The sequence below is a fragment of the Gopherus evgoodei genome, chromosome 8 (genome assembly GCF_007399415.2).
Source record: "Gopherus evgoodei ecotype Sinaloan lineage chromosome 8, rGopEvg1_v1.p, whole genome shotgun sequence".
Taxonomy (NCBI): domain Eukaryota; kingdom Metazoa; phylum Chordata; order Testudines; family Testudinidae; genus Gopherus; species Gopherus evgoodei.
This window is the reverse complement of record NC_044329.1, coordinates 9,799,065-9,824,608: the sequence shown is the minus strand read 5'-3', so window position 1 is coordinate 9,824,608 and position 25,544 is coordinate 9,799,065. Positions and strand designations below refer to the sequence as shown.

Genomic DNA, 25,544 nt, shown 5'->3' with positions numbered 1-25,544 from the left:
CTTCATTTTGTAAAAAATGGTCTCTCTTTCTATGTTTCAAGTCTGCAGTTAAAGAAGCAATGAAGTAAGGAGGGACAGATGCACATACAGCAGAGATACTAAGAGGACAACCCTTCAGGCTGACCAAATGTATACAAATACGTCAGATTACTTTGGTGACAGAAATATTCCAAAAGCAGTGCCTCCCAATGCCCTGATACAGTCGAGCCTACAGGTATTTGACTACGACACATCCATCTATTCTGGAAGATGGAATTTGCTGGTTCATTAGTTCCATTATACACAGAACACACATCAAGAATAGGCATTTCAACTTATTTCTTTACCCATTAAGAGTTTAACCTACTTTAAAAGTGACCGCTTGTCATAAAATCTGGTTATGACAATTTAGCCCTACGTCGTTTTAAACATTTGTCTACTTACTGCATCAAATTATTTTAAAAGAATCTGCTACATGAGAACATTGGAAGAGATGAATATGCAAGGTTAGAGAAATGTTACTGCCTACAATACTGAAGTTTACACTAGCTAATGGACTACTGTGTCAATATGACCTGAATTTCTGGAATTTTCTTTGGATGCCAGAACATACCCTGCGTGTCTACATTAATCCCATTCTTTTTGCATCTCTAGCCTGTTAACTTCTGTTGTTTTGAATGTGCAGCTTCAGCTTACATTTTCTTTTACAGTCTTGCACGCTGAACTTCAAAACCTATCAACAAAATTATGTTTTCAACTGTATGAAGTCCAGACAAGACGAGTGAAAGGCTGGCTTTCCAAACTGTGGGAACACGGACAGTAAAGGCTATTTATTAACATAGCAGTGGGAAGAGCTTGTAAAACCCTGTGCATGCTGCTCTGTACAAGCAGAGCAAATCTGTGGCAAAAACACATGTACAGGATGACAGTTTGTTCTTCCCTTTTAGTTTCCTGATCACAAATTCATTACACATCTATCGCTCAGATTTTGCATGTGAGTGAGCTAGAGTAACCAGGTGTCCGATTTTCGCCCAGAACACCCGGTAGAAAAGGAACTCTGGTGGCTCCGACCAACACCACCGACCAGGCCATTAAAGGTCTGGTTGGTGGTGCAGCAGCACTAAGGCAGGCCCCTACGTGTCCTGGCACCATGCTGCGCCCCAGAAGGGGCCAGCAGGTCCAGCTCCTAGGCAGGGGGAGCCACGGGGCTCCACATGCTGCCCCCGCCCTAAGCACTAGCTCCGCACTCCCATTGGCCAGGAACCTCCTGCCCCCACTACCTACTAGTGTCGGATCTGTTGGCCACTTCTGGGGTGTGCACAATGCGGTGTCAGGACAGGCAGGCAGCCTGTCTTAGCCCTGCTGATCAGGAGCCACCCAAGGTAAGCCTGTGCCCCAACCCCCTGTGCTAGCCCTGAGACACTCCCAAACCCGGAGTGCCCTCCTGCACCTCAAAACCCTGACCCCACCCCAGAACCCACATCTCCAGCCCAGAGCCCTGATCCACTCCTGCACCCTAGGCCCAAGCCTGAGTCCTCCACAGACCTGGAGCTTCATCGTGCACCTCAAAGCCCCCATCCCCGGCCCCAGCCCAGAGCCCTCTCCCACATCCTGAATCCCTCATCGCCACCCCACCCCAGAGCCCTTACCCCCTACCTCAACCTGCAGCCCTCTCCCACACTCCAAATCCCTTGGCCTCATCCCACAGCCTGGAGCTCCCTCCTGCACCCCAAACCTGCCATCCCTAGCCCCACCCCTGAGCCTGCACCCTCAGCTGGAGCTCTCCCCTCAACCCAAGCCGCAGCCCAGTGAAAGTGAGTGAGGGTGAGGCAGAGCAAGCCACCAAGGGCGGGGGAATGTAGTGAGTGGGGGCGAGGCCTCAGGGAAGGGGCAGGGGCAGGGGCAGGGTGTTTGGTTTTGTGCCATTAGAAAGTTGGCAACCCTGGCGTGAGCTGGTCATGTCAGTGTGATAGATCAATCGTCACCAGAACGTGGTGATTGTAGTTTATCATTTTAGGTGCTTAACTGGCCTCCATTTTCATAAAATTTGAGCACCTCACAATCTGTTTGCTATATTCATCCCCACAACTCCCCTGCGAGGCAGGGCAGTGCTGTTCTCCTCATCGTACAAGTGTGGAATGGAGGCACATAGGCTGCGTGACCCGCTCAAGGTGAGACAGGAAAGCTTGCGGGGGTGGGTGCAATTGAATCCACTTCTCCTAAATCCTGGGCTAGTCCCACAACTACTGGACCATCCTTCCCTCCAGCTATTTCATCTGCACTTGACCTACCAAATTCACAGGCATGAAAAACACACCCCAGACTGTGACATCTGGTCTCCCCCTGTGAAATTTGGTCTTTGACCCTATACTATACAGATTCCACAGAGGAGACCAGCGATTCTCAAATTGGGGGTCCTGACCCAAAAGGGAGTTGCAGGGGGTTCACAAGGTTATTTTAGGGATTTGCAGTGTTGCCGCCCTTACTGCCTTCAGAGCTGGGAGGCCGGAGAGCAGCAGCTGGCGGCCAGGAGCCCAGCTCCAAAGGCAGTGCCCCACCAGCAGCAGCAGAGAAGTAAGGGTGGCAATACTATACCAAGCCAGCCTTACTTCTGTGCTGCTGCTGCCGCCACCCAGCTCTGAAGGAGCAGTACAGCAATCCCCGCTACAATTACCTTGCAACCCCTCCCCACACAACTTCCGTTTGGCTCAGGACCCCTACAGTTACAGGACTGTGAAATTTCAGATTTAAATAGCTGAAATCATGAAATTCATGATTTCTAAAATCCTATAACCGTGAAATTGACCAAAATGGACAATGAATTTGGTAGGGCCTTACAAATAGGGTATGGTGCCTGACATTCCAAACGGCAGCAGCCACCATGATTTTTTCTGAAAAACAAAAAAAAAAAAAAAATCACACTGCCAGAGAAAAAAGTGTTTCCTTATTTCCTCCTAATCGTGGACCTCTCCTCCTCCCCGAATTACTCAGTTCTGAATTGCACAACATCCTGGACCAGTGAATTGGTTGGATCTCTCATGCTTCGGGTCTAGGAGAGGAGCTTTGCACCTGTGGGAGAGAGAGATTCTTGTTTTCCAAAGAGAAACAGAATCTCCTCCTTACCCTGGGAGGAGCTGGACAAAACACTGGATTTTACAGTCAAGATTTTATGTAGAAGAAATTGTGATAGAATATGCAGCTGGAATTCTAGAATTCTTATTAGTTATAAATTTCCTCTCCTTTTGAGACGTGGTGCACTGCTGGAAAAAGACCTCCAAGACAGCATAACATGGGACCAGTTACCAATAAAATGACTAAAAACTCAAAACATGCCCAAACAGATTCTCTATTACTTCATAACTTACTGTACCTTTTCTTCGGAAGACACAGTGAGCTTGTCACTTGATATTAAACTGCAAACCTGGTCCAGACTAAGGTTAAGGAATTCTTCCCCTAGCATCACCTCGGGAAAGTGCTGCTCTGTTCAAAAAATCAAAGGTTGGAAAGGAAAATTATAATGAAATCCATGCTTTCAGTCAACAGAAGGACTACAGTGTTCAGAGAATTGTTACTCTTACAGCAACGCCCCCTCCCCCCAAGACAAATATGATTACACTAGAATCAAAACGCTGAATAGACTAAAAATATTTTCAGAGCAGATTAAAGCAACCTGATGTTATTTGAAATACTATTTATGCCGCCTCAGAGACTCATTCACTAATTGCAATAAATCATAAAATGGCACAAAACTCTGCAGTGTTGCTACCTATTTTTCTCCAGTGATGGGTACAATTACTAATGGCAATTCAGAAAGAAGAGCTCCTTTCTAGGCCAGTAGGGAACCTGCACCCATGCCACCTCTGGATGTGATCCTGGTCTGCTCTCGCAAGTTAAGCAGCATTAGATCTGTTCCGTACTTGGATGAGACCCCCCCACCGTGAGGCAGGAAGTGGTGCTGGTGAGTCAATAAGGCAGCACTAAGGAATGCTGTGTTGCCGAACGGAGGCTCTGAACATTGCCAGTTATTAAACAAAAAAAACCAAACCACTAACACTGACTTGAATCATTTCAACAAGACTGGCACTGTCGGCACTGGTGTGTGTAACTGAGCGGCTGTCTGATAGCCACACAGGAAGTGAAGAATTACACAGTATCCTGCTGAAATTCCAGGCAGCTTGAGGCGATTAAATAGAGCATGGAAAATCATCAGCCTCCCATCTCCACTCCTAGGCCTTCCATCACCTCCAACCCATCAACATCCCAGGCATCTCAACAGCTGTCAGCCACACTCCACCCTGACCCCTCTCTTGTGCCACCCCACCAGTTCCACTAACCTCTCCTCCCCACCCCCATCCTGGCTGATACCCAATACTTGCATCTTCCTCTCCTGCTCCAGGGAGCCAAAAGCCCAGGGTCAAAATCCCTCTTAACAGTAACTCCAGTCTAGGCTGGTCTCTACGTCCACCAGCTTTCCTGACCACTGACCTCCCCTGCCCCCGCTCACACCCTCATCGCTCTCTTCCACCTACTTAACCTTTTACTGTCCTCAGGCTCCATCACCACTACCTATAAGCCTAGTCTCCTCCATCCTCATAATTCTGACTATGGACCCCACCAACTACCCATCCACCTACCTACTCAACCCTGGCCCAAGTCCCTTTCCACCACCCCCGTCCCTTCCATTCTGACTTCGAGAGGTATTGTATAAAAAACCTACAATATTTGTGTGTCACAAATAATCAGACAGGGAGCAATCTCCCTGGCTACAATGCAGTTGTGAAAGAGCTCTTCAGATCTGACACTGCTTTCCGTTACATATTAAAGGTTAACGAAGGGCACAGGTCCATACAATTAAAGACTTGGACATTTGTTGTTTAAAACAGCTGAGCTCTGTTTGCAGACAATTTTATTGCTGGACAAATATCCATACTAGTGCAAGCTGCCTCTATTTTATACAGCCCAATCCATTATTATAATCTTTTGCAAGAGGGTGGTGCTTTATGTTATGATGTAAAACGACAGGATTTGTGTATATATATCGCATCATGCATGTGGTACTCTAAAGGAGAGAACGAAGACCGCCCCTGCCCCAAGGCACTTAGTCTCACCCATCGCTTGTACAGCCCCATTTATCTTTTAGCTAAAATACGGCAACACGAATCTTTACTGCTGAGGATTCTCCTTGGAGCAGCAACTTTCAAGCACTGAGAAATCCAGCCACGAACACCTAGGTGAGCTCGTCGGGGTGAGGGCCGCAGCTTGTGTTCTGTTCCGTACTGCACGCGCGGTGCCATGTGGGTTAAACGACACCAAACGCAGAGAACAGGTGGCAATGCCTTCCCTCACATCCCTCGTTTTCCGCTCGCTCTGCTCTTGCTGTCCTCTAGGAAACGATCACCACAAAGGACTATTACTCCAGCTAATGGGGCAAACTTAGACACTAATGGGCCTGATTCTCACCTACGCTTTATAGAACACTGACTGCATAAGGATGGGTGCACATTACAACTGGCATCATCACACGAATGGCTTCAGTGTAAATGAGAATTGAGCCCTGATACGTGGTGCCTATGCCAGCGGACCGTACAAGACTCCATCCAGCACAATGCACGTGCTGTGGATAATGCAATCTACATTTCAGTCAAGACAGAACAGGGATTGGGCAGCTGACAATGAATATTTCATTCCTCGCTATTTGTTACAAGCATGTAAAATATGTTCTGATTTTACACATTTTACAGCTTCGGGCCTCTCAAAGAGGACGACTTCACCTGCCTAAGTTATCCATCATTTAAAATTAAGCTTTTAAACTAGGCATTTTCAAGTAACTGATCTCTCAAAATCCTCGGGGTCAAGTATCAGAGGGGTAGCCGTGTTAGTCTGGATCTGTAAAAACAGCAGAGTCCTGTGGCATCTTATAAACTAACAGACGTATTGGAGCATGAGCTTTCGTGGGTGAATACCCACTTCGCCGGATGCGTGCTGACGAAGTGGGTATTCACCCACGAAAGCTCATGCTCCAATACGTCTGTTAGTCTATAAGGTGCCATAGGACTCTGCTGCTGCTTTTAAAAATCCTTGGGGTCTCTCTGATTTCTGGCTCGGCTTAATGCTGTTACATAAACAACTCAAAGAATTTTAACAGCATGTTTATTAATGGCATTTCATTAATTTTCTATAGGCTATTGTACTAACAAGGACTCATGAAGGCCAATAAAGCAGGCCTTCTAATTGCCAAACAACCAAATAAATATATACAGAACGCACTGCTTGTTTGGTTAAAGATTAAACAGGGTCCTGGAAGCAAGGATAATGAGGTATTACAAGCAAACCCTTACACAATGAACCATTCCTTTCAGAGTATGTTTTTCTTCAGGGGATAATGCAACAAGAGCAGCTGAAAGGTTGTGTCTGGATTTGAGGGAGAATGCAGAAAAATTTGGTGGCTACCCTGTTTTTGTTGTTGTTGTGGAAGAGCCTACTTACCATATGATTAAAAACCATAAATGCCAGGCAAAGGAGGAGAGGAACTGTGAGAGCAGAGCCAGATTGGGGAAGGATTTGGGAGAATAGCACTACTGTGCCTATACAAGGCACAGCACACAAAAGCTCAAAGGCAAATCTGCTGGAGAACGGAGGGCGCAGGGGAATTCTTGCTCGGGTTCACTCGGGTTTCTGCCTTGGGCACCAGCTAGCAGATACAGGAACAAATCTCCTGGACGACGCAAAAATCTCCTGGACGACGCAGGCAGGCAGGCAGAAAAGCAGGCAGCGAGTACAACAGACGTCATTGAGAAATCGGTATTATGCAATAGGTTATTATCCAATTAAGTTTGCCATTAAATTGAAGAGATTTCCTCCACAGGTGGCAGTTGTCATACTTCCTTCAAAGTCAAAGTCAATGGAACGATGACCATGTACATCAGCTCAGGATTTGTCCCTAAGCCTGTCTGCCTAGATAACTGCTCCTAGAATGCACATCAAGCTAGCGCAGGTTTGTTTTTGGCTACCAGCTGCCAAAGAAGAGGAATACGGACTGCTCCATCAACATGGCTGACACTGCTCAGTAACTAGCCAAAGGGCCTTGATAGCACAAGGCAGCTAGCATTCCTCATCCGAAGGCCACCAAAAGAGTGTCTGGTGTGTGCTGGGACCATTTAAATTGAATTTAGCTGAGGTGGAGCAGAATGACAGTCTGTTTGGGACAGACAGAGCCTGGCACACTTTGAACAATGTCTGTAGCAGATGGCACAGCTGCTAATAGTAGGAACCTTTCTATCCAAGCCCAGCATTAATCTCCAAGACTTGCAGTCATCAGATGTTACCCAGAGCATGGACGTTAACTTCTGGTACAACTTGGTATATCGGAACTCTCCGAAGTCAGGGAGGCTTTGAGCATGACTGGGCGCCCTATGGTGCAGCTGTAAATTCTAACAGCAGCTTTGTAACTGGACAGACTCCCAAATAAGTAGAAAATGTTCTCAGCGACTGAGCACCTTGCATTAGGGTTTAGCTTTTAGCCGTCCAGATACTCAGCCTTCTTTTTGCTCGTTTAGATTAAAGAGAGCTCTTGGTAGATAACGTAATGCCCAAAGCAACTAGACAGATTTGGGCTCACGCGGTCTGTAAGAGAACCGCTGCAAGTAATATCAAGAAATAAGTAAATTCACAATTGCCCATTGGGATTAATGAATAGTTACTGCCTAAGGTTGCTTCTGAATATAAAACAAGAACAACCTCTCCCTGCCCCATCCCACCCCCCCCCCCCAATTTTTCATCTTAAGCGTAAAGAGTATCTATAGAATATAGATCAAATGTATTGAGACTGAACTAAGGATTGTGTTCTCTTTATTACACACACTACAGTGTATGAGGTTCAGTACAGAGACAAAGACAAGATACTGGCACATCTAAGATTAATAGATATGCTTTTCATTTAGCTTATGGATAAATATTTGAGAAAACTGAGAGCAACTTCCCCCTCATTGGTCTTAGTAACGTAAATCCCTAAAGGATCAGACAGATGAGCCCATTACAACGCACTTTGAAAGGCTGCGCTCACAGAAGAGGAGCAGGGGAGAAAGAAACTTGATAAGACAAGTAGACAAGATATTCAGTCTCTGTTCTATAGAGTCTTTTTTCTAGAAGAAGCAGCTGTATTTCTACTACTGATTTAGGAACACATAAAGGACATAATTCACCTGACACCTGCCTACATTTTCCATAACAAATTAAACTAAAGTCCTTCATTTCACCTCCAAAGCTTCCATTATTCTGAAGGGCCTCCGTCTTATGCAGGACCATCACATGTCAGAGCCCTGCAAAGTCCAATAAAGAAGCCCATTGCATGTTCTTTGGAAACATTAAAAGTACGAGTTGGTAATGGTTCCAGCCCCAAGTATCCTTTATACTTGGGACCAAACTCTTTAAGTGGCTGGGATAAGCCAGGATGTTTTGCTCACCTGCATAGGCATTTGCCTGCTGCAGAAGTTCAGTGCAGGTGTGCACATCTGCAAAGGCTCGAATTCCAAGGCAATTTGTGGGGTGCAGCTGGGATTGGAGAAAATCACAGCAGTTTTGTCTAACATCCATTAATTGCAATAAGCTGGCAGCTGGCAACAAAACCTGAGAGCAGGAAGGAATTGAGGGGTGGGGGGAGAGAAAAGGAGAGAAAAAGAGAAACCAGAGTTAGCACCAGAGGCACCAGTGATTCCTGGCATAAACTGGGTTTTTATTGGGGGAGGGGGGCACAAGAGGTGCTATGGATTTAGGAGCATCTATGGACAGAGGTTCCTTCCCTCATGTAGTGACTGGCAAAAGCAGCAACATCTCAGGGCACCTAACAGTGAAGGTCACCTCCTCCTTTCTTCCCCACTGAAGAAGTCGCACAGGCAGAGCAGAGACAGCACAATGGGCCTGCTACAGCCAACCACCTAAAATCCTCAGTTGGTTGACAGTAGGTCCCTTGTGCAGCCTTCATTCTGGAGAGCATAATATTATCTGCAGGCGTGGGACAGAACTCAAACCCCACAAACATTCCATTCTGCTTAGGACCCCAACCAACTGGAATCTGAGTTTCCAACCCAAAAAAACCCAACCCTTTATTTCCAGGCAGGTGCTGTGTACTGGCAAGGAGATGTTAATGTGCTCCACAACCCCTTTTCAGTTCAAAAGGTTTTCAGGTACAGAACTATTCTCTTGGTGGGCAGCCCTAATACTCAAACAACGGTCACATCTTTGCACCCACAAAACTGCAGGTGCCACTTATAGGATTTAGATGCTGAAATACTCGACAGCATCCACAAATGAGGTACTTGAGTGTCCAGGCACTGGAAATTCCACCCAAAGAATTGAGTGTGCAAAAGTGGAGGCAAGGATAAAGCAAGGATTAAGCTACGGCATTTAGCACTGTTCATCTGCAAAAGAAAAATGCCTTCAGAATCCCTGGACAGGAAGCCAGAGATAAGTCAGGCTGGATACCGCAGCCGTCACATCAGCTCCTTATGTTTCTTTTCTCTTGTCTTTTGCCAATGCACTGCGATCCATTTTTGAGTCCATGTTTTCCTAACTCTGGCTGGTGCCAGGAACTCTCTCTTAATGGGAATGCCAGCCACACATTAATGGGGGTTTCAAAACATGTTATCCACTTCTAAATTATTTCTCATCAAGGGAAACAGAAGCCTCTTAAAAAAGCTCACCTTACTCCAGCTAGTGTTGGTGAGAAGCAAAAATGGTTTTTCCCCCAAGCCTTCCCCTCCCCCATACATCTCAGCAGAATAGCAGTAAACCAGCAACCTGCCCTTAGGTACATTCTAAGCCACTGATCCATTCCAAGGAAAAAATCTAATCCAATTGGATTACATGTTAATACTATCAAACAGTAACTTTCACAGACAGCTACAACCCTAACAGGCAACAATAAAACAAAAATCAATTAACGTATCAGGCTGTTTTGGCCAAACACTTCGATCCCAGGAACAGATTAGTTTGTCTGGTTGATTAAGTTAAAAAGGCGAGAGCAGTACTATCTTAACATCTAGCTATGAACAACTTTCTACTTTATTATTCTACTAAAACCGCCTCCTTAGATCAACGTGGGGGTGTGCACGCAGCTTACATAACCATCCCAAGAAGAGAGATCCCCCCAGGTTCACTACAAGCAGAGGTTACGCTGCCTGTAGCAATACTTCACAGCTTCCTAATGTACTGTCCTTAGCAAGCTGAGAGAGAGGATTTCCTTGTGTGTTTTGGGATAAAATCTGCATGAAAGAGGCCATCCATAATAAAGCTGTACTGTTCTGGGTTACAACTGCACAACAAAGCCACAAACTTCCAAGAACTCCTCCTATTAGAGCACTGGGCATGTAAGAGGTAAAGGGTACTTTACTCTGAGTAGTGGAAAAATTCCCCAGGACATAAGCATTTGGTCTGCTGCATGGAAAAGAGCCATCACTACCTAATGCTTAGAGAGAGAGAGAGAGAGAAATAGTGTATCAACAGATAAGTGGGTTGCCGCTCTCTCTTTTCTCAGCTGTGTGCCTCTCCTCCAGTCTTGTTTCTATCAGAGAACATGAAAACCCAGCTAAGGATATCCGTTAGCACTGTGTATGTTTCCTTTAGAAACAACAGGAGGAAATGCCCTGCCTAATCACATACCCCAGCTAAATCTCAATTCCACTATAATCCATGCAAGTTTTTGCCACATATTTCAACTGCCTCAGAATTTGGCTCTTAATGCTGGAATTCCAGTTGCTGGATGCAATTCAGAGACAGCAAATGCTAATCATCTGGTTTCTCAACCACAGCAGCTTCCTGGCTAAAACTTTAGTCTTCCTTTGAAAGTCGCATCAAAACCTGTGCTACATTTACTACTGAAATTCTCTATTGGGATGACTTATATCTGGAATCTGACACATGGCTATAAGCTGCAATATCCAGATCTCAGCAGCTGCTGTAGCTGGTTCTCAGATTCTTCTTTTGCTGAACACTATTTGCATGGGATTGTATTTTTCTAAATGTTTGGTTGAGGTCACTGAGCTGCTACAGATGACCTGCATGATTTCAGGAAAGTCAATTAGGCACAGAGGCAGTTTATCCTCAGTCATACGGGGATAGTAGCACTGTCCTGCCACACAAGGGTGTTGAGAGCTTAAATACATTAAATATTGAGAGCAACTCAGATGCTACAGTAACGAGGGCCAGATAAATATGACAGAAGCAAACAACTAGGTAGACCTAGACAGCCCATTCAGGTTGAGGGGGCAGGTCTGAATCAAAGATTTAGCTCTGGCATTGTAACCCTCCCTGACAAACCACACATCCTCATTAATGAAAGGTACTCTGCACATCAGCAGAGGACTGAAGGCTGCTTCCCGAACAGATGTCCTGAAGAGCTGCTGTTTCCTTGCAGCCTCTTCCTGGAAAGTGCTCTGCATAGTTTGAGACACAGAAGCACATGGATCCTCCACGCGGAAGGCAGATGAAAACACAGTGCTGTTAGATGATCAGCTGCAAACGGCATGTGGGACTGAGAGGAAGCTACATTCAGCTTCCTTTGATTTGTCTGGTTTGTTTAAGAGACAGAATTTGCCTTATGGCCCCGCTCTCCAAATGATGTCCAACCGGTACTAGCAGCTCGGAATGAAGAGCAGCTCCTGCATTTAAATGCTTTCCCGGGGGAAATACTGCAGCAGCACTGCAAGTGAAATGCTTCCATGTGGGCGTGCATGGGACGAACCAAACAGACATGTGCTAACATCTCCACATGGAGAAACAAGGAGAGGGACAGCCAGAGAAAAGGAGAGAAAAAAACTGGTGGATATAAAATGAGAGGTGCGGGGGAGGCAACTCCAGCTGCTCACTCTCTCAAAATATTCCTTCCTGAACTTTATAGTGTAGAATGGCCAAATATGTCTGTTGGCAAACGCCTGGGAGAGCGTGCAACAACTCAGCCTATTCCCACATCAGACTGCGACTGCAAAACCCACGCTATGATTTTTAGGTGCTATGAGTTTCCCTTCCTTGTCCATCTTCCATCAGACGATACTGGCCTCTAATTCTTTCTAAGGGATTGGGGGGGAACCCTAGTTTGGGTCCTGTTAAAACTGAACAGCCACAGCAGAGGGATATTAAGGTGATCTCTTTGGTACTCCATTAGAGACAGATGCAAGACAAGAATATCTCCTATAGCAAGGAATCAGGCTTCCTTAACACTATGTTGAAGGACTCATTTCCTCATTCACGGCTTTCCTGTATGCCCAGGTTGTTTTTAAAAAACAGTTTCCAGTTTTGCCAGAGATGTCTGGGATAAAAGGGTGCAACCCCTGAAGGCTCCAAAATGCTGCAGTTTATGGGAGGTTTTTTATTACATTTTACAGACCACATTAATCTGTAATCGTTTTTAAAAATCAGCAGAGGCTCCAGCTATTTCTCCTCATGCCTTGTATTCTCAGGCATTTTTCATTCTACGAATATCATACACACACACGCATTCCTCATGCAATGTGGAATTGCACTCAACTGGGAAGCACTCAAACACAGCATCCTGCACCTAACTGGGAAGGGTTTAATTGTGGAAGCAGCTTAATCAGTCCACTCCCAGGAAACCAGTTTATCCTAACGATACTTATTGACAATGACTTGCTCAATTAGGATGGTAATTTCTTGGAGGCATGCAGGTAATTAAGCAGCTCCGTTAAGGATCTGTGCCCAGTGACGTGCTGTGTGTAGGGGGCCTCGGAGGGGTCCTGCATTAGCATTCCACAACCAAATGGAATGGACGATTTTTGGAGTAATATCCCTGCATCTGATGGAGTCACCTCTTCTCTAGGCACTGCCACAGCATCCCTGCCAGAGAAGATTTACCTATCCTTGGAGCTCACAAAAACACTTGAAGAGCAACATTTATTAGAGCGGGGAGGTTGGTGAAGTCCAGATTGCTCCAGGATTGAGGTATTTTTGGTAGAGTTTCCCTGGGGAGGATAATCCCAGCCCCTTTGAGATTCCATGCCCACCCAAGATTCCATCAGCTGGTCACTGTGCAACAAATACAGGACAGGCATTTCCAGAACACATCCTCAATATAATGCTGCACTGCACCCCTCCCTGGTTCTGGGGGAGAGAATGCAGTTTTGTTTAAACACGAACCGAATCATGTCCCTTCTACTGTTCCTCGCACTCCTCTCTGCAACATACGCACCCCAGGGTCAAGGCACTTATCACAGGCTGAGGGGGACAATTTTTGTGGGAGCCCCATGCTAATGGCACCTCACTGGTCCAGCCCTCATGAGGCTGACAGAGCTGCGTCTCCCTCCAAATAGCTGCACTACCATAGGCGTTGGAACCAGGGTGCGGCCGCACCCCCTGGCTTGAAGTAGTAACAACCACCCAAATACGTGGTTTCCATGTTCTGTGCCTCCACTACAAAAATTGTTCCAGCACCACAGCAAACTAGCGCTGGCTCAGCAAAGCAGAATTACTCTAATCCCCCCTCCTGGGCCATTTTATGTTCAAGTGAACTCTCATCAAGCTCACAGCATTACAAGGTTCTTCAGAAACATGGTGGCACTTTAATTCTCTACCTTGACTTTATCTCCACTCAGGGGAAGTGGCCTTGAGCCTTTGTCAGCAGCGGGCCTTTGTTCCCCGTAACTCTTTCGTGAGCCAGCAGCTTTGAGAAGAGCAATGGAAAGCCACTGGGGAGACATTCATTTCAGCTACAATTTGAAGTCTTCTCTTCACTGGGAAATCCACATAATTGGCACGATAACAGTCGGCTGGAACAGCCAGATTTGCAGGGTTTTACCAAGCCATGTAATTAGAATACACTGGGCCACAGGCTCTGCTCAGAGGCACACCTGCTGCTTCCAATGAAGCCAAAAGGGAATGTACGTAACTGGACTCACAATAATCACATGTTCCTGCAAATTTGTTAGGGCCAGCTTTTACAAACACACACAATAAGGGGAAGGGGGGGCAGAGGGGGGAGAACAAAAACTCACACCACATTACAGCAAGAGGCAACAGGGTGGAAACCCTGTATGAAGATTTCCTCAGATTGCTGCATGGCAGAGGGGGATTCCCCCCTACATCCGTTCTCTGTAATGAGTATTCCACACCAGACCAGAAGAGAAAGATGAATGACTCCCTGGCTTCCCTCTACTCACCACGAGGGGGAATCTGGATCCTTGTGACAAGGAGAACTTCATGAACCCTCACATTCGTTACTATGCAGAAAACCTGAACTGACTTGAGGTCACTTGGCCCTTTTGAAGCAATTCTTCCCTACTGTGGTAATCCCATGCAATTAAATGATGCATAATTACAAAAAGACGTGCCCTGGAAGATGGAGCTTCACCCCGTGAATACTGCCTATTCCACTTCAGAAGATCTACTGCAGCTCTGCACAACATTCAGCATCACCTGCACAACAGACGTCTCCTCTACCTGTACTTTAAGCCCATAATAGCAAATAAGTAGGTGCTAAAATCTATTGCTTCCTATTTCATCAAGTGCTGCACATTGCTCAAACTCTGGGCACATGTTGGAATATTCACTCCCTCGAAGCTACCTTCGGTGACATCTTTTCTAGGCTCAATTGCTCTCATTTCCCTTTTCCTAATGACAGGATCCTAGGTTTTCATTTATTTACCTGACTCTGTAGCACCTGACTCAGTTCTTGTAACTTCTGTAATGAAAACATTTGGCACCACTTGGTGCCAACTGTACCAAGAAATTGTTTCTTCCGCCAGTTGAGAAAATCTGAAAATCATGGTCAAACTGTACAAAATCCCTTTAGAAATCCACAGCTAGCCAACTAGAAAGACAAAACTTGGGACATGAGAATACGGGTATTCCAGTGAGTAAAAAAGAAATTAAAGCCTGCAGTATTTCAGACACACTAAAGAGAACAAGGGAGTAAACTCTGAAAGCATAAGAGAGACAAGTCAAGATAACACCACTTTTTAAAATGACTCGCCTTGAGTGGCATGGCTGGAGGCAAGAAACATTGGGACAGTGATGTAGGGCTTGGAGAGGTGGGGGGGGGACCTGAAATCAGTATAAAAAATTCCTCTCTTCTTTTTAGTAGATACACCTGAGACATTAACAGTCTTACACTTCTGTTTGAGCTTCTTCGGATAGCTATGCAAAGAGAAAGAGAGACAAAGAATGATCTCCTTTCTATAGCCATCACAGGCTCTATGGGAGGAACAGAACTGTTCATTATGTTATGTAGAATGGTTTAAAAAAAAGATCATGGAAAAGGAGATCATTCTCTATGCATTACTATGAGTGTTTAAGAGTAATTTCTGTCCTATTGGTTTCAATATAAAACTATGTTAAATTCTATATAAGACATTTCCATTACAATATCAACTTGGATATTGAAACAGACTAAATAGTCAGTTTCATCTTTGTTTCTAATCAGTTTCACTTTCTTTAAGTTAATGCAGTTTCCTGTATTAACTTAATTCTGGGCTTTCAAAAGGGGGCACGGTGATGTTTAAAGAAGTCACATGGGGTTGATGCTGTTTGGGGATTTGTTTTATTTAGATCATGCAAATATCTCTATTCCTGTTGGACTTTTCTAGGCCTCTACCCACTTGGCTTTGAACTAGTTTGACTGCAAACATCTTTGAAAGAGGATAGATAGTGCTCTTACTTTATCTATTAGTCCCACCACAAGGCTTTAGAGCAAAAGCAGTGGTTGGGTTCTATTAGTAAGACCCTGGCCTCTGTTCAGGTCCCGTAAGCCAGCATTTGGACACAGGAGACAAACAATCTGAACCACTTGATGTTTACCATAAGACAGACAGACACCAGTCTTGGCAATGTGTAAGCCATATCCCGGCCCATGAGATGCAAGCTGCTAGAGAGAGAACATTTCCCAATACACATTATTTGGAAGCTATCCAAGTCTCTTTCATGCCCCTATTAACGTTGTATCTGAGCACCTCTCAATCTTTAACATATTGATCCTCTTGATGGTCCCTTGCCTATTTCCCACTCCACACGATCACCTCTATCAACCTGTGACTCTTCTCTTCACAAATAGCTCCCAAAAATAGGACTTTATAACCAAAATTGAATCATATTTGTAATTCTTATTTTGTATTGGCAGGTTCTATATAAGATAACCCGCTCCTCCACCCATCTCAGCTAACTAGTATTTTTTATCATCTGTATAGCACCAACAGGGTATTAAGTGCTTTACAGACTGGTATAGAGGAGCCCAAGTCTGCTCCCCCACAAAATTAACACTGGCATAACTCCTTTCGAGATACGCCTGATTTATACCAGTGTCAGAACAGAACCAGAACAAATGTCCTTCCCCCAAAAAACTTCAAGTCTAGACAGAATACAAAGGAAGGAAGGAGGAACTGGAAGCGTCTATGCAAGCTCTAATTTTAGCTGTAAATTTGCATTCTACTCAAAGCTTCACACAACTCAAATGACTACCCCCTAAGAACTAAAAATTAACCACCACAGGAGTTTTCTATCAGGAACTTAAGAATCACCATCTCACTTACACTTATTTTAGCGTCTCTTCAACGACAGACTGACCCGACAAGTTAGCACGGCTTCTTGGAAGGCATATGCCTAGTTTTATTATATGCAGTGGTGTTATACCCATGTCGGTTCCAGGATATTAGAGACACAAGGTGGGTGAGGTAATATCTTTTACTGGACCACTTCTGTTGGTGAGAGAGGCAAGCATGTAAACTCATAAGCCTCTCTCTGACCAGCAGAAGTGGGACAAGTAAAAGATTACCTCACCCACCTTGTCTCTCTAATCTTATAACAGGAACGTAAAATGAAGACTAAATGTAACATGACTTATGTGCGGGGGAAAAAAAGCAGTAAAGTGCCTCAAAACAATACAGAAAAAAAAAAAAGATAGCTTGCGTCACAGTCTGCCCTTCATTTTGTGTAGCCTGCAGGCATCAGTTACGGTGACAATTCCTCGGTCTGTGATTAAGCCATGAAGGTTTTTTCCCTTCAGTTTCCAGGAGGTATTGAGCCCAGCTTACCTGCACGTTCTCTTCTGTGACCTCTATTTCAGCTGTGTAGATGTAATCAATCAGCTTACTCAGTGTTTGCCCATCAACGTCTTTTATTTCAATCTTCTTTGCTTTTCTTTCAGTCATGTCTCCTGAAATTCAGTTCAAATCGGCATTCAATGTTTGTTCGCTTTTCTCCTCCCCTCCACTTTGATTCCCCGTATGCCCAGTGGAAACGCTCCCTCCACCTAATTAAGAAACATATTGAAAGCCCTGAACCCAATCACTATCCCTGCAGGTCCAGGATGACTGGCAGAAGTCCATTAGTGCCACCTTCTAAACATCAAAGAGCGATATCATGAGGCAACAAGAGAGGCTTCCCTTCACTCAGGGTGTGTGCGCACTGTTTCACAGCCCAAGAACTGCAATGGGGGAAGGTACCCCAAGAATAGCATGCCTAGAACGGGGTAGTCTTCTGGCAGCCTCTTCTCCTGAGGCTTCCAGCACAGTTCTGCAGACTGAAGAGATTGGCCTGGTTCAAATACATTTCCCCTGAGCTGGGTGCTTGGATGAAGAGAACTTCCTGAGAGTCACCCAAACTCAAATGTATGAGAAAACAATAGGACACGATTAACTGCTCTCATATAAGGCTAAGCACAGAAGGTGACAAAGAAGTTGTCTTTTGATATAAGAACTAATTATGGGTGAATCTCCTGAGGGTCTCTTCCCACAAACTGGGAAACCAGGAAAATCTCTGCAGAAATCACCACTCCTTCACTAGCATTTTTTTTGGCCAAGGAACAGTCATATCCGGAGGGACAGGCCAAAGGAAATCTAAGGTTAACTTAAAAAAAAGGCAGCCAACAACAAGAGACTCCATTGGAGGTAAACCAAACCTGTGTCTGCTCAACAGCCTATGCATGCATACATCAGTGTAGCTGACTTTGAGCTTGATTAGAAACAGGGTGCGTGTGTGTGTGCGTGCGCGTGCGCATTTTAGTAACAAAAGAATACTGTGTGCGTTGCAAGAAAGGATCCCTGAGGCCATCTTTAATGATCAGTTACAGAAAGGGACATTATACCTCCAGGTTTTATCAGCATTTTGAGAAGCCAAGGAAGAAAAGCAAATTCCAGCTGCAGAAGTAAAACAATAGAAGAAAGCAATTAAGTTATACAAAAGAGAAATTGAACAAAATGTCAAATCTTGTCCCGGGATATGAATAATCACTACACTGAGAAATTCAGTCACTCGGTGCTGCTGCTGTGGGATTCCGAGGAATAGTTCTGTACTCACCCTCTGTGAAAAACAGTTACAGGCTGCACGTGTGTAAAGGAAATGTTCAAGTCATCTTTGACATGACATGACAAAGCTCCATATGCTAAGAGCACAGCAGGTGGCATGGGATGACACACAGGAAGGCAGCCAAGTTTCAACAAAGTCCTGACACTGGGAACTACATCTAGCTCTGGCCTTATTCACACAAGTGAGATGAACTACACTCTGTGTGAGTAGGATGAGCAGGACCTGGTCCCTAAGTAAAACCACTAAAGTCTTGCATTGAACTGAATAAAAAAAAAAAAAAAAACAATAATAAAGGTCATGTAAAGGAATCCAGGACATCTTTACAAGCAAAAGACCCACATCTGTGAAGTCAAATCAAATCCCTGGTGGTATTCAAAGCCGGTGGGCTTAAAAGAGAGAATGAGAATTCTCCCCAGCTGAAGAAAGGGTCCTGAACAAAGGATATTACAGAATGGTCCATAAAAGTCTCCTGGGTGCTATGATAACATCCCTTCAGAGCAAGCAAGAAACGGATAGGTTTACTGAAAAAGAGAGGAGCACGATAGAGTCAGAGGCACTTATGCAGAGATCAATACACGAATAGCTCAGAGAGACGGATCTGAGAACATCTCCCTTTGTAGCACTCATAGGACACAGCCAACAAAAATAACTACCGTGTGGGCTCACACGCCCACCCACAAGCTGCTAACTCTGCAGTATGCATTCTGTTAGATCTCTAGATCATTATGCTCAGCTCCATAGCCCAGCCAAGTAGAGCTGCAGCTACCCCCCACCCCTCCACACTCCAGTGGGTCACTCCAACCTGTTCCACTGGTCAGAAGGCACCACTTTTCACATGCCTTTTATTCTTCCCAGCCAGGAAGCATCTGAACACCTGACACTATGAGCTGAAAGGGAAGGGGGGAGGGAAGTTAGCAAGATAATAGGAGTGGGTGATATATGGTTCCATCCAAGCCCAAGCACGCATATTCAGTACAAATATAGCATCTCGTAAGGCCTCTTTGGAGGTGTTGGAATGACTGGATGAATTAATTCAACTCATCCCATACACCCTTTCAAAAAAACCTTAAGGTCTTTGACAAACCAGAATCAAGCCTTGCTCGCTTCACATCTTAATCTAAAGCACTGTTATTAATTATTTGTATTAGCACTATACCTACAGACAACTGATAGCAGGGTCCCCCTGTGCTAAGCAGTGTGCACATCAGCCAAGCCCTGCTCCAAAGAATCGAAATAGACAAGACAGACAAAGGTAGGAGGGGAAACAGACAGGACGTGACTTGCCTACGGTCATGCAACAGGTCAGGGTCAAAGCTGGGAGACCTGGGTTGCATTCGACTCCCAGTCCTGTGCTCTACCCACTGGACAATGCTGCCTTTTGCTGCTGATTAGACTTTGCAACCACTGCTCTCACATCTGCAAGCACTTCATATGTATACTTTGCATATAGCCTCACTACACATTACTGTCTGTCCTGTATATTACACTGCCATTGCTCTTTCTAGCCTGCATTAACTCAGGGGGCTAGTCAGTTCTTCTCTCCCATCTTTGATATTGCCTTGTTCGCAGAGCACTGTAGGCCGCTCTGCACTGTATTTCTTGTGCTCCACATGGACACTGTCTGGTTCATAGCTCTTTTTTGTTGTTTTTTTAAACCAAGGATCTGTTCAAACTGCCTGTGAGGAGAACACACAAGCATGTCAGAGAACACAGCAGCAGCCCTTTCACACACAAAAGAGGAGAGCAGATTCTGAAGCGATGCCGAAGATTTGAAGAGAGGATCTGGATTGCTGCTGACTGCTTCTGTGCTTCCAAAAAACAAATCACTCTACAGTTCGGGTCCCAAACTTCCCATTCACATCACTGCAGCTTTTGCAGTCATGACTGGAGTGGATCTGGTTTTGTTTCATTTCAAAATGTTGTACATTAGAATGACCACCCTTGCAGAACAAAAAGCCATCAAACCACCATGGGAAGTGCTTTTAAAAAATAATGAAGGGAAAGCAATCAGTTTAGGAACACTGATCCAAATTCAGCTCTGGAGTTAGCAGGAGTAATTCCCATGACCGTCAGTGGGTGATGTGCCTGCTTATTCCAGAGATTCAAAGTATTGGTTTTAAACAATACATAACTAGAAGAGATCAGCTGGCTAACGGTGCTGGCATAGGGAGTCCTTCATCTCAAGTCATTGGTTCAAATCCAGTACAGGTCTACACCGACTGAGAGCTGCTGAACAGCAAGGGGATGATAGTACATAGGTAATGAATGGCTGATCTTCGTTTGGATCCTGCTTGTCCACAGTCGTCTTTTCTACCAGCTAACCCAATGGGCCCTTCCTCATGGTCATGGCCGTAGGATTCTTCTCCTTGAGTGAACTTTCTCTGCCCCGGAAGAGGTCCCTTTCAGGCCAAGCATGACACATACTAGAGGTTTTCAGAAACAGCTCATTACTGCTGCATGGGTCCCGTGGATAAATACAAGAACTCAGTTTCCCCACTGCTGTCAAGTTTCATCTCTGAGCAGTAACACAAAGAAAATGAAGAATATTCAGCTTCTTATTGTAAAGGGTCACTAGCCACAAAGTGAAACATGGAGGTACAGACCCTTGCAATGGGGAGACTCAGAATTTAAATATGGGAACAGCCAGCCCTAAACTGAACCAAGGAGAGGCCTGATAGTGACCTACCGCTCAACTTGTTTTACAACCAGAACAGCAGCAAATCGTTAACACTATAGCCAAAGGTAGTTTACAAAAAAAGGTCACATGATTGTGGTTAGATGGTTACTGTTTAACTTTCAGATCTGAGCATTACTGGGCCCCACAGAATTCCAGTACAGGAACAGCAACCAAGTCTACCTGCCCCCCTTATTAATGCCAGTTAATCATGATGGCTGGTTTCAGGCAGACATGCCCTCTAAGGATCAGAGGCGTCTCCAGGGCTGTACTCTTGTTGGCTGGTGTAACAACTACCACAGACAGTAACAAATATTCTCAGTGCAAACCTCAGAGCAGCGCACTCTTTCTTGCTTTGCTCCTTACACATAGCGACATTACCACCACTAACATCCAATCCCAAGATACCGTCTCAGCTCTCTGGCTTCTTAATAGCTTAGATTTCTCAGCCTTACGAAGAAAAAACTTGCTGGCAAACAAAGTACCTATCAACGCACTCCTGCCTATACATCCCACAACGTCAACCAATTTTATTTTTTAAGTGAATGGACCTTCTATTTCCCACACCCCAAAAGCCACTGACACATGCAATCCCAGCAGAACAAGCGCAACACATGAACTCACGTTTGCATCTCCCCCTTTCCCATTCAGTTAGGACCATATTCTCTCTGGCACAAACTTTGCCTGGCTCTGCTATAGCTTTTAAGTCACGACAAAGAAAACACATTTCACAGATGATTAGCAAGGAGTTCAACTCTTCCAATAAAGCTGACAGAAAGAGGCCCAATTTAAGCCCCTTTTAAAGGAGGGAGCATCCATGTAGAGAGCTCACAGCTCTCGTTTGACCCTCCTCCAATGCTTTGGTGACCACAAGTCAAGGAGTATCACAGAATGTTCCCAAAACTGGGTTTCCCACATAACGCATTGGGCTGAAGTTAAGCTATCACAAGAGTCGTTCAGAGGACCTTAAAATCCAATCTGTTTTATTACTGAGTATTTGGGTTTGTTGGTTCTTTTTCAGGAAGGGAAGGCGAGTGAGGGAAACAGTGTGGCCTCCTGGTAGCTGTTCCTTTAAGAGGAGGAGCAAATAGCAGATGGCCCAGGTGGAGGGGGAAGTCAAAGGTCTACCTACTCAGGACAGCAACAGGAGGAAAGTCAGCAGCTGGAGAGCTCTGCAAAGAGAGAGATTTGGGTGGGGTGGTAGTACTGATTGGAATTATTTGAAGAAGGGCAGAATTGCTTGGAGGTATAACTGATCTGTTGGAGGCATAGAGATGATTTGTCAGGTGGGAGCAAAGATTTGCCAATGGAAATTCAATATGCATGGCCAAGGGGCTTCGGAGCAGAGAGGGTACTGCAGTGCAGGTGTCTTCCAGCTGAGCTAACAGGCTGAGTCTTCAGTTGAGTTAGGTGTTGTGGAAATATTCCAACTCTGTCCTCAGAGACTTTCTGCTCTTGACTTTTTTGCCTTAACATAAGACTGAATCTTGCCAACGCTGAAGCGTGCATGTAGTTTTGCTTACACAGAATCATAGAACTGGAAGGGACCTCAAAGGTCATCTAGTCCAGACCCTGCACTCATGGCAGGACTAAATATCATCTAGACCATCCCTGACAGGTATTTGCCCAACCTGCTCTTAAAAATCTCCAACCTCCCTAGGCAATTTATTCTAGTGTTCACCCACTCTGACAGTTAGGAAGTTTTTCCTAGCATACAACCTAAACCTCCCCTGCTGCAATTTAAGCCCGTTGCGTCTTGTCCTATCCTCAGAGGTTAACAAGAACAATTTTTTACCCTCCTCCTTGTAACAACCTTTTGTGTACTTGAAAACTGTTCATGTCCCCTCAGTCTCCTCTTTTCCAAACTAAACAAACCCAATTTTCAATCTTCCCTCACAGGTCATGTTTTCTAGACCTTTAATCATTTCTGTTGCTCTTCTCTGGACTTCCTCTAATTTGTCCACATCCTTCCTGAAATGTGGCACCCAGAACTGGACACAATGCTCCAGCTGAGGCCTAATTAGCGCAGAGTAGAGCGGAATAATTACTTCTCATGTCTTGCTTACAACACTCCTGCTATAGACCCCAGAATGATGTTCACTTTTTTTTGTAACAATGTTACACTGTTGTCTCATACTTAGCTTGTGGCCCACAATGACCCCCCCAGATCCCTTTCTGCAGTACTCCCTCCTAGGCAGTCATTTCCCATTTTGTGAGTGTGCAACTGACTGTTCCTTCCTAAGTGGAGTACTTTGCATTTGTCCTTATTGAATTTCATCTTAGTTACTTCAGATCATTTCTCCAGTTCATCCAGATCACTCTGAATTATTATCCTATAATCACAGATGGGGTTTCCAAAGCCTTGGTCTGAGCACTTCTACCATCCGCTTCAGCGGGAGCAGAACTAAATCAATGCCAAACTCTTTGGAAAATCTCCATCCCTTGTGCTCAAGTGTTTGTAGGACAAGGCCTTTGGACTGTAAGCTCTGAGACGGGGACTTCTGTGGGAGGACGTATGTGCGATGTACCATGTAAATTTACAACACTGTATAAATGTTTGATATAAATAAAATCACACTTTAACACCCCAAATTCTGGTCTAGAAAAGTGAAACATCTCACTTCAAAAGCTATCTACCAACCCACATATAATTCCTTCTGCGTCCCACACTGCACAGATCTCCCACCTGAGGGACACATACAGTAGCATCCAATTTTTACCAAATGCTGCCAGTGTCCTCAAACCTGCACAAGACATGGTCCCCTGTCCAAAAGGGATTTAGCCAAGAGATTTTTCAAGCACAGTCATTGGTATAAGCAGCTAGGGACTTCACTACATTTCTTCTCTTCCAGGAAAAGACCTTCATGCAACCCCGAGGCCACAACATCTCAGCAGGTCTATCGTGAAGACATGACTGTGGGTCTTGGAATCTGCAGGGCACACTCAACCATAGAACTTTGTTTGGAGGCAGAAAAGTACCTGTAAACATTGCACAAAAATAGGGGCTGCAGGCTGCTAGGACAACGCGATGGGCTTCCATCTCAATGGCTTCGGCAACAATCACCACGTCACAGAGGAGTCGCTTGCTGGAAAACACCAGAGAAGACAACATGGTTTTAGAACAATTGGCCATGCAAAGGGACCTCTGTAAATACCCTTGGGAAAAATGAGCAGAGTTCCTACGTCACAAACAAGTGACCTGAATCATCCAGCAAGACCTGACAACTGCTGGAGTCTCAGTGGAAGGTTGAAACACAAAAGAGACAACCAGCCTCTGTCAACTTTTCTTTACAGAGCATATCCTGCTCCCATCCAAAGCTGCAGAGATCCCTACCTGAAATAAAACTGGACACATTCTTTTCCACAAAAAGGAAGGATTTGGGAGGCTGGCCACAGGGTTCTGAACCCCAAAGTTCAGACTGCCTCCATCTCCCCCCACAGCATGGCCTAGGAAAGGGACAAAGGAACCTCCTAGCAGATCAGCCACTACATCGATCTGCCACCCACTTTTCCCCATAAAGCCAGGATGTAGCAGCCTTGGGGGGGGAAGCGGGATAAAAGGGGAGAGAGCTCCTTCCTTTCCCACATGACACTACAGGGCTGGTAGAAAGAGAAGGTTTGATGCTACAGCACACGAACAACACAGCGTGTTCCTCAGATCTGAATAGCACACAAAGGGTTCCTCACGTCATTCTCACGAGCATCACCACAAAGTGCACTCATTCACTGGAGTCTGCTATTCACCTTGGTGATGAGTTTAACGCACAGGTCAGCATGGAGCTGAGAGTCCAAAAACTTCCGAGTTCTAGCCCCAGTTCTGCCATTCACTCACTGCATGGCTTTGGGTAAGTTTTTCAGGAATCCGTGCCCATTTTTATCTCCATCACAGATCTCTCCTTTGAGGATTTGTTAATTGACATTTTTATATTGTAAGTGCTCAGTATCATCATAAAATACCTGGTCCCTACTTGAGCATCTAAATGCAGAATAAGGGTGCTCATTGAAGGTGTCATACTAGGAAAAAAGATCAGGGTCTACAAATCCAGATGTCACTTTCTCTTCTATGCAGCTTATTACGCTTTTGCTTTAGAAAACTCCGTATCAAAACAGAACACACACAAACTTCTAACAGACTAGGTAGGTCCCCTGGATTTTGTGATACCTAATAAAATGACTCCCAAAACACTGAAGATTAAGCTGGAAACATGCAGGAAAGAGAACACCTAGAAACAGACAAGAGACTGCATGTTCCATATTTATGCCAGCTTTGATGGAATGGTGGTGGCAAAGGGAGCTTTTGTGTGAGCAAAATACAACGCAGGCTTTGGAGATCATTCACATTCAGTCTATCAGGAAGGAACTCGGTTTAGTCCCGCTCTGGGATCCTACCATCTAAAAAGTGCATTTCATACAAATGAGTTTTCCATTCAGAAGATGAATGTGCCAAGCACCTAACCCGTAGCAAATAGGTTAGAGGTCTCACCACCCCTCAGAGTTTAAATCTAGATTTTCTGAAAAGGATTACTAGATCAATAGGAATTAAATCACTGTTAATCAAGGTAACCATTTCCACAGGCTGTCTGACAAC

General features: G+C 45.0%; 1 protein-coding gene across 3 annotated transcripts in view; it reads right to left on the bottom strand.

Moving 5' to 3' along the window:
* The window catches only part of KLHL3 (kelch like family member 3), a 65,655-nt gene that overhangs the window by 27,320 nt on the left and 12,791 nt on the right, over positions 1-25,544 (bottom strand). For all 3 annotated transcript variants that reach the window (XR_004001685.1, XM_030573315.1, XM_030573316.1), the window contains 4 exons: positions 23,936-24,042; positions 17,010-17,131; positions 8,442-8,604; positions 3,350-3,459 (listed from right to left, as the gene is read on the bottom strand). Coding sequence is in view for 2 of the 3 variants with exons in the window: in XM_030573315.1 (XP_030429175.1) it covers positions 3,350-3,459; positions 8,442-8,604; positions 17,010-17,131; positions 23,936-24,042 (502 nt within the window). In the remaining variant the exon portion in view is untranslated. The remainder of the gene's footprint in view (positions 1-3,349; positions 3,460-8,441; positions 8,605-17,009; positions 17,132-23,935; positions 24,043-25,544) is intronic.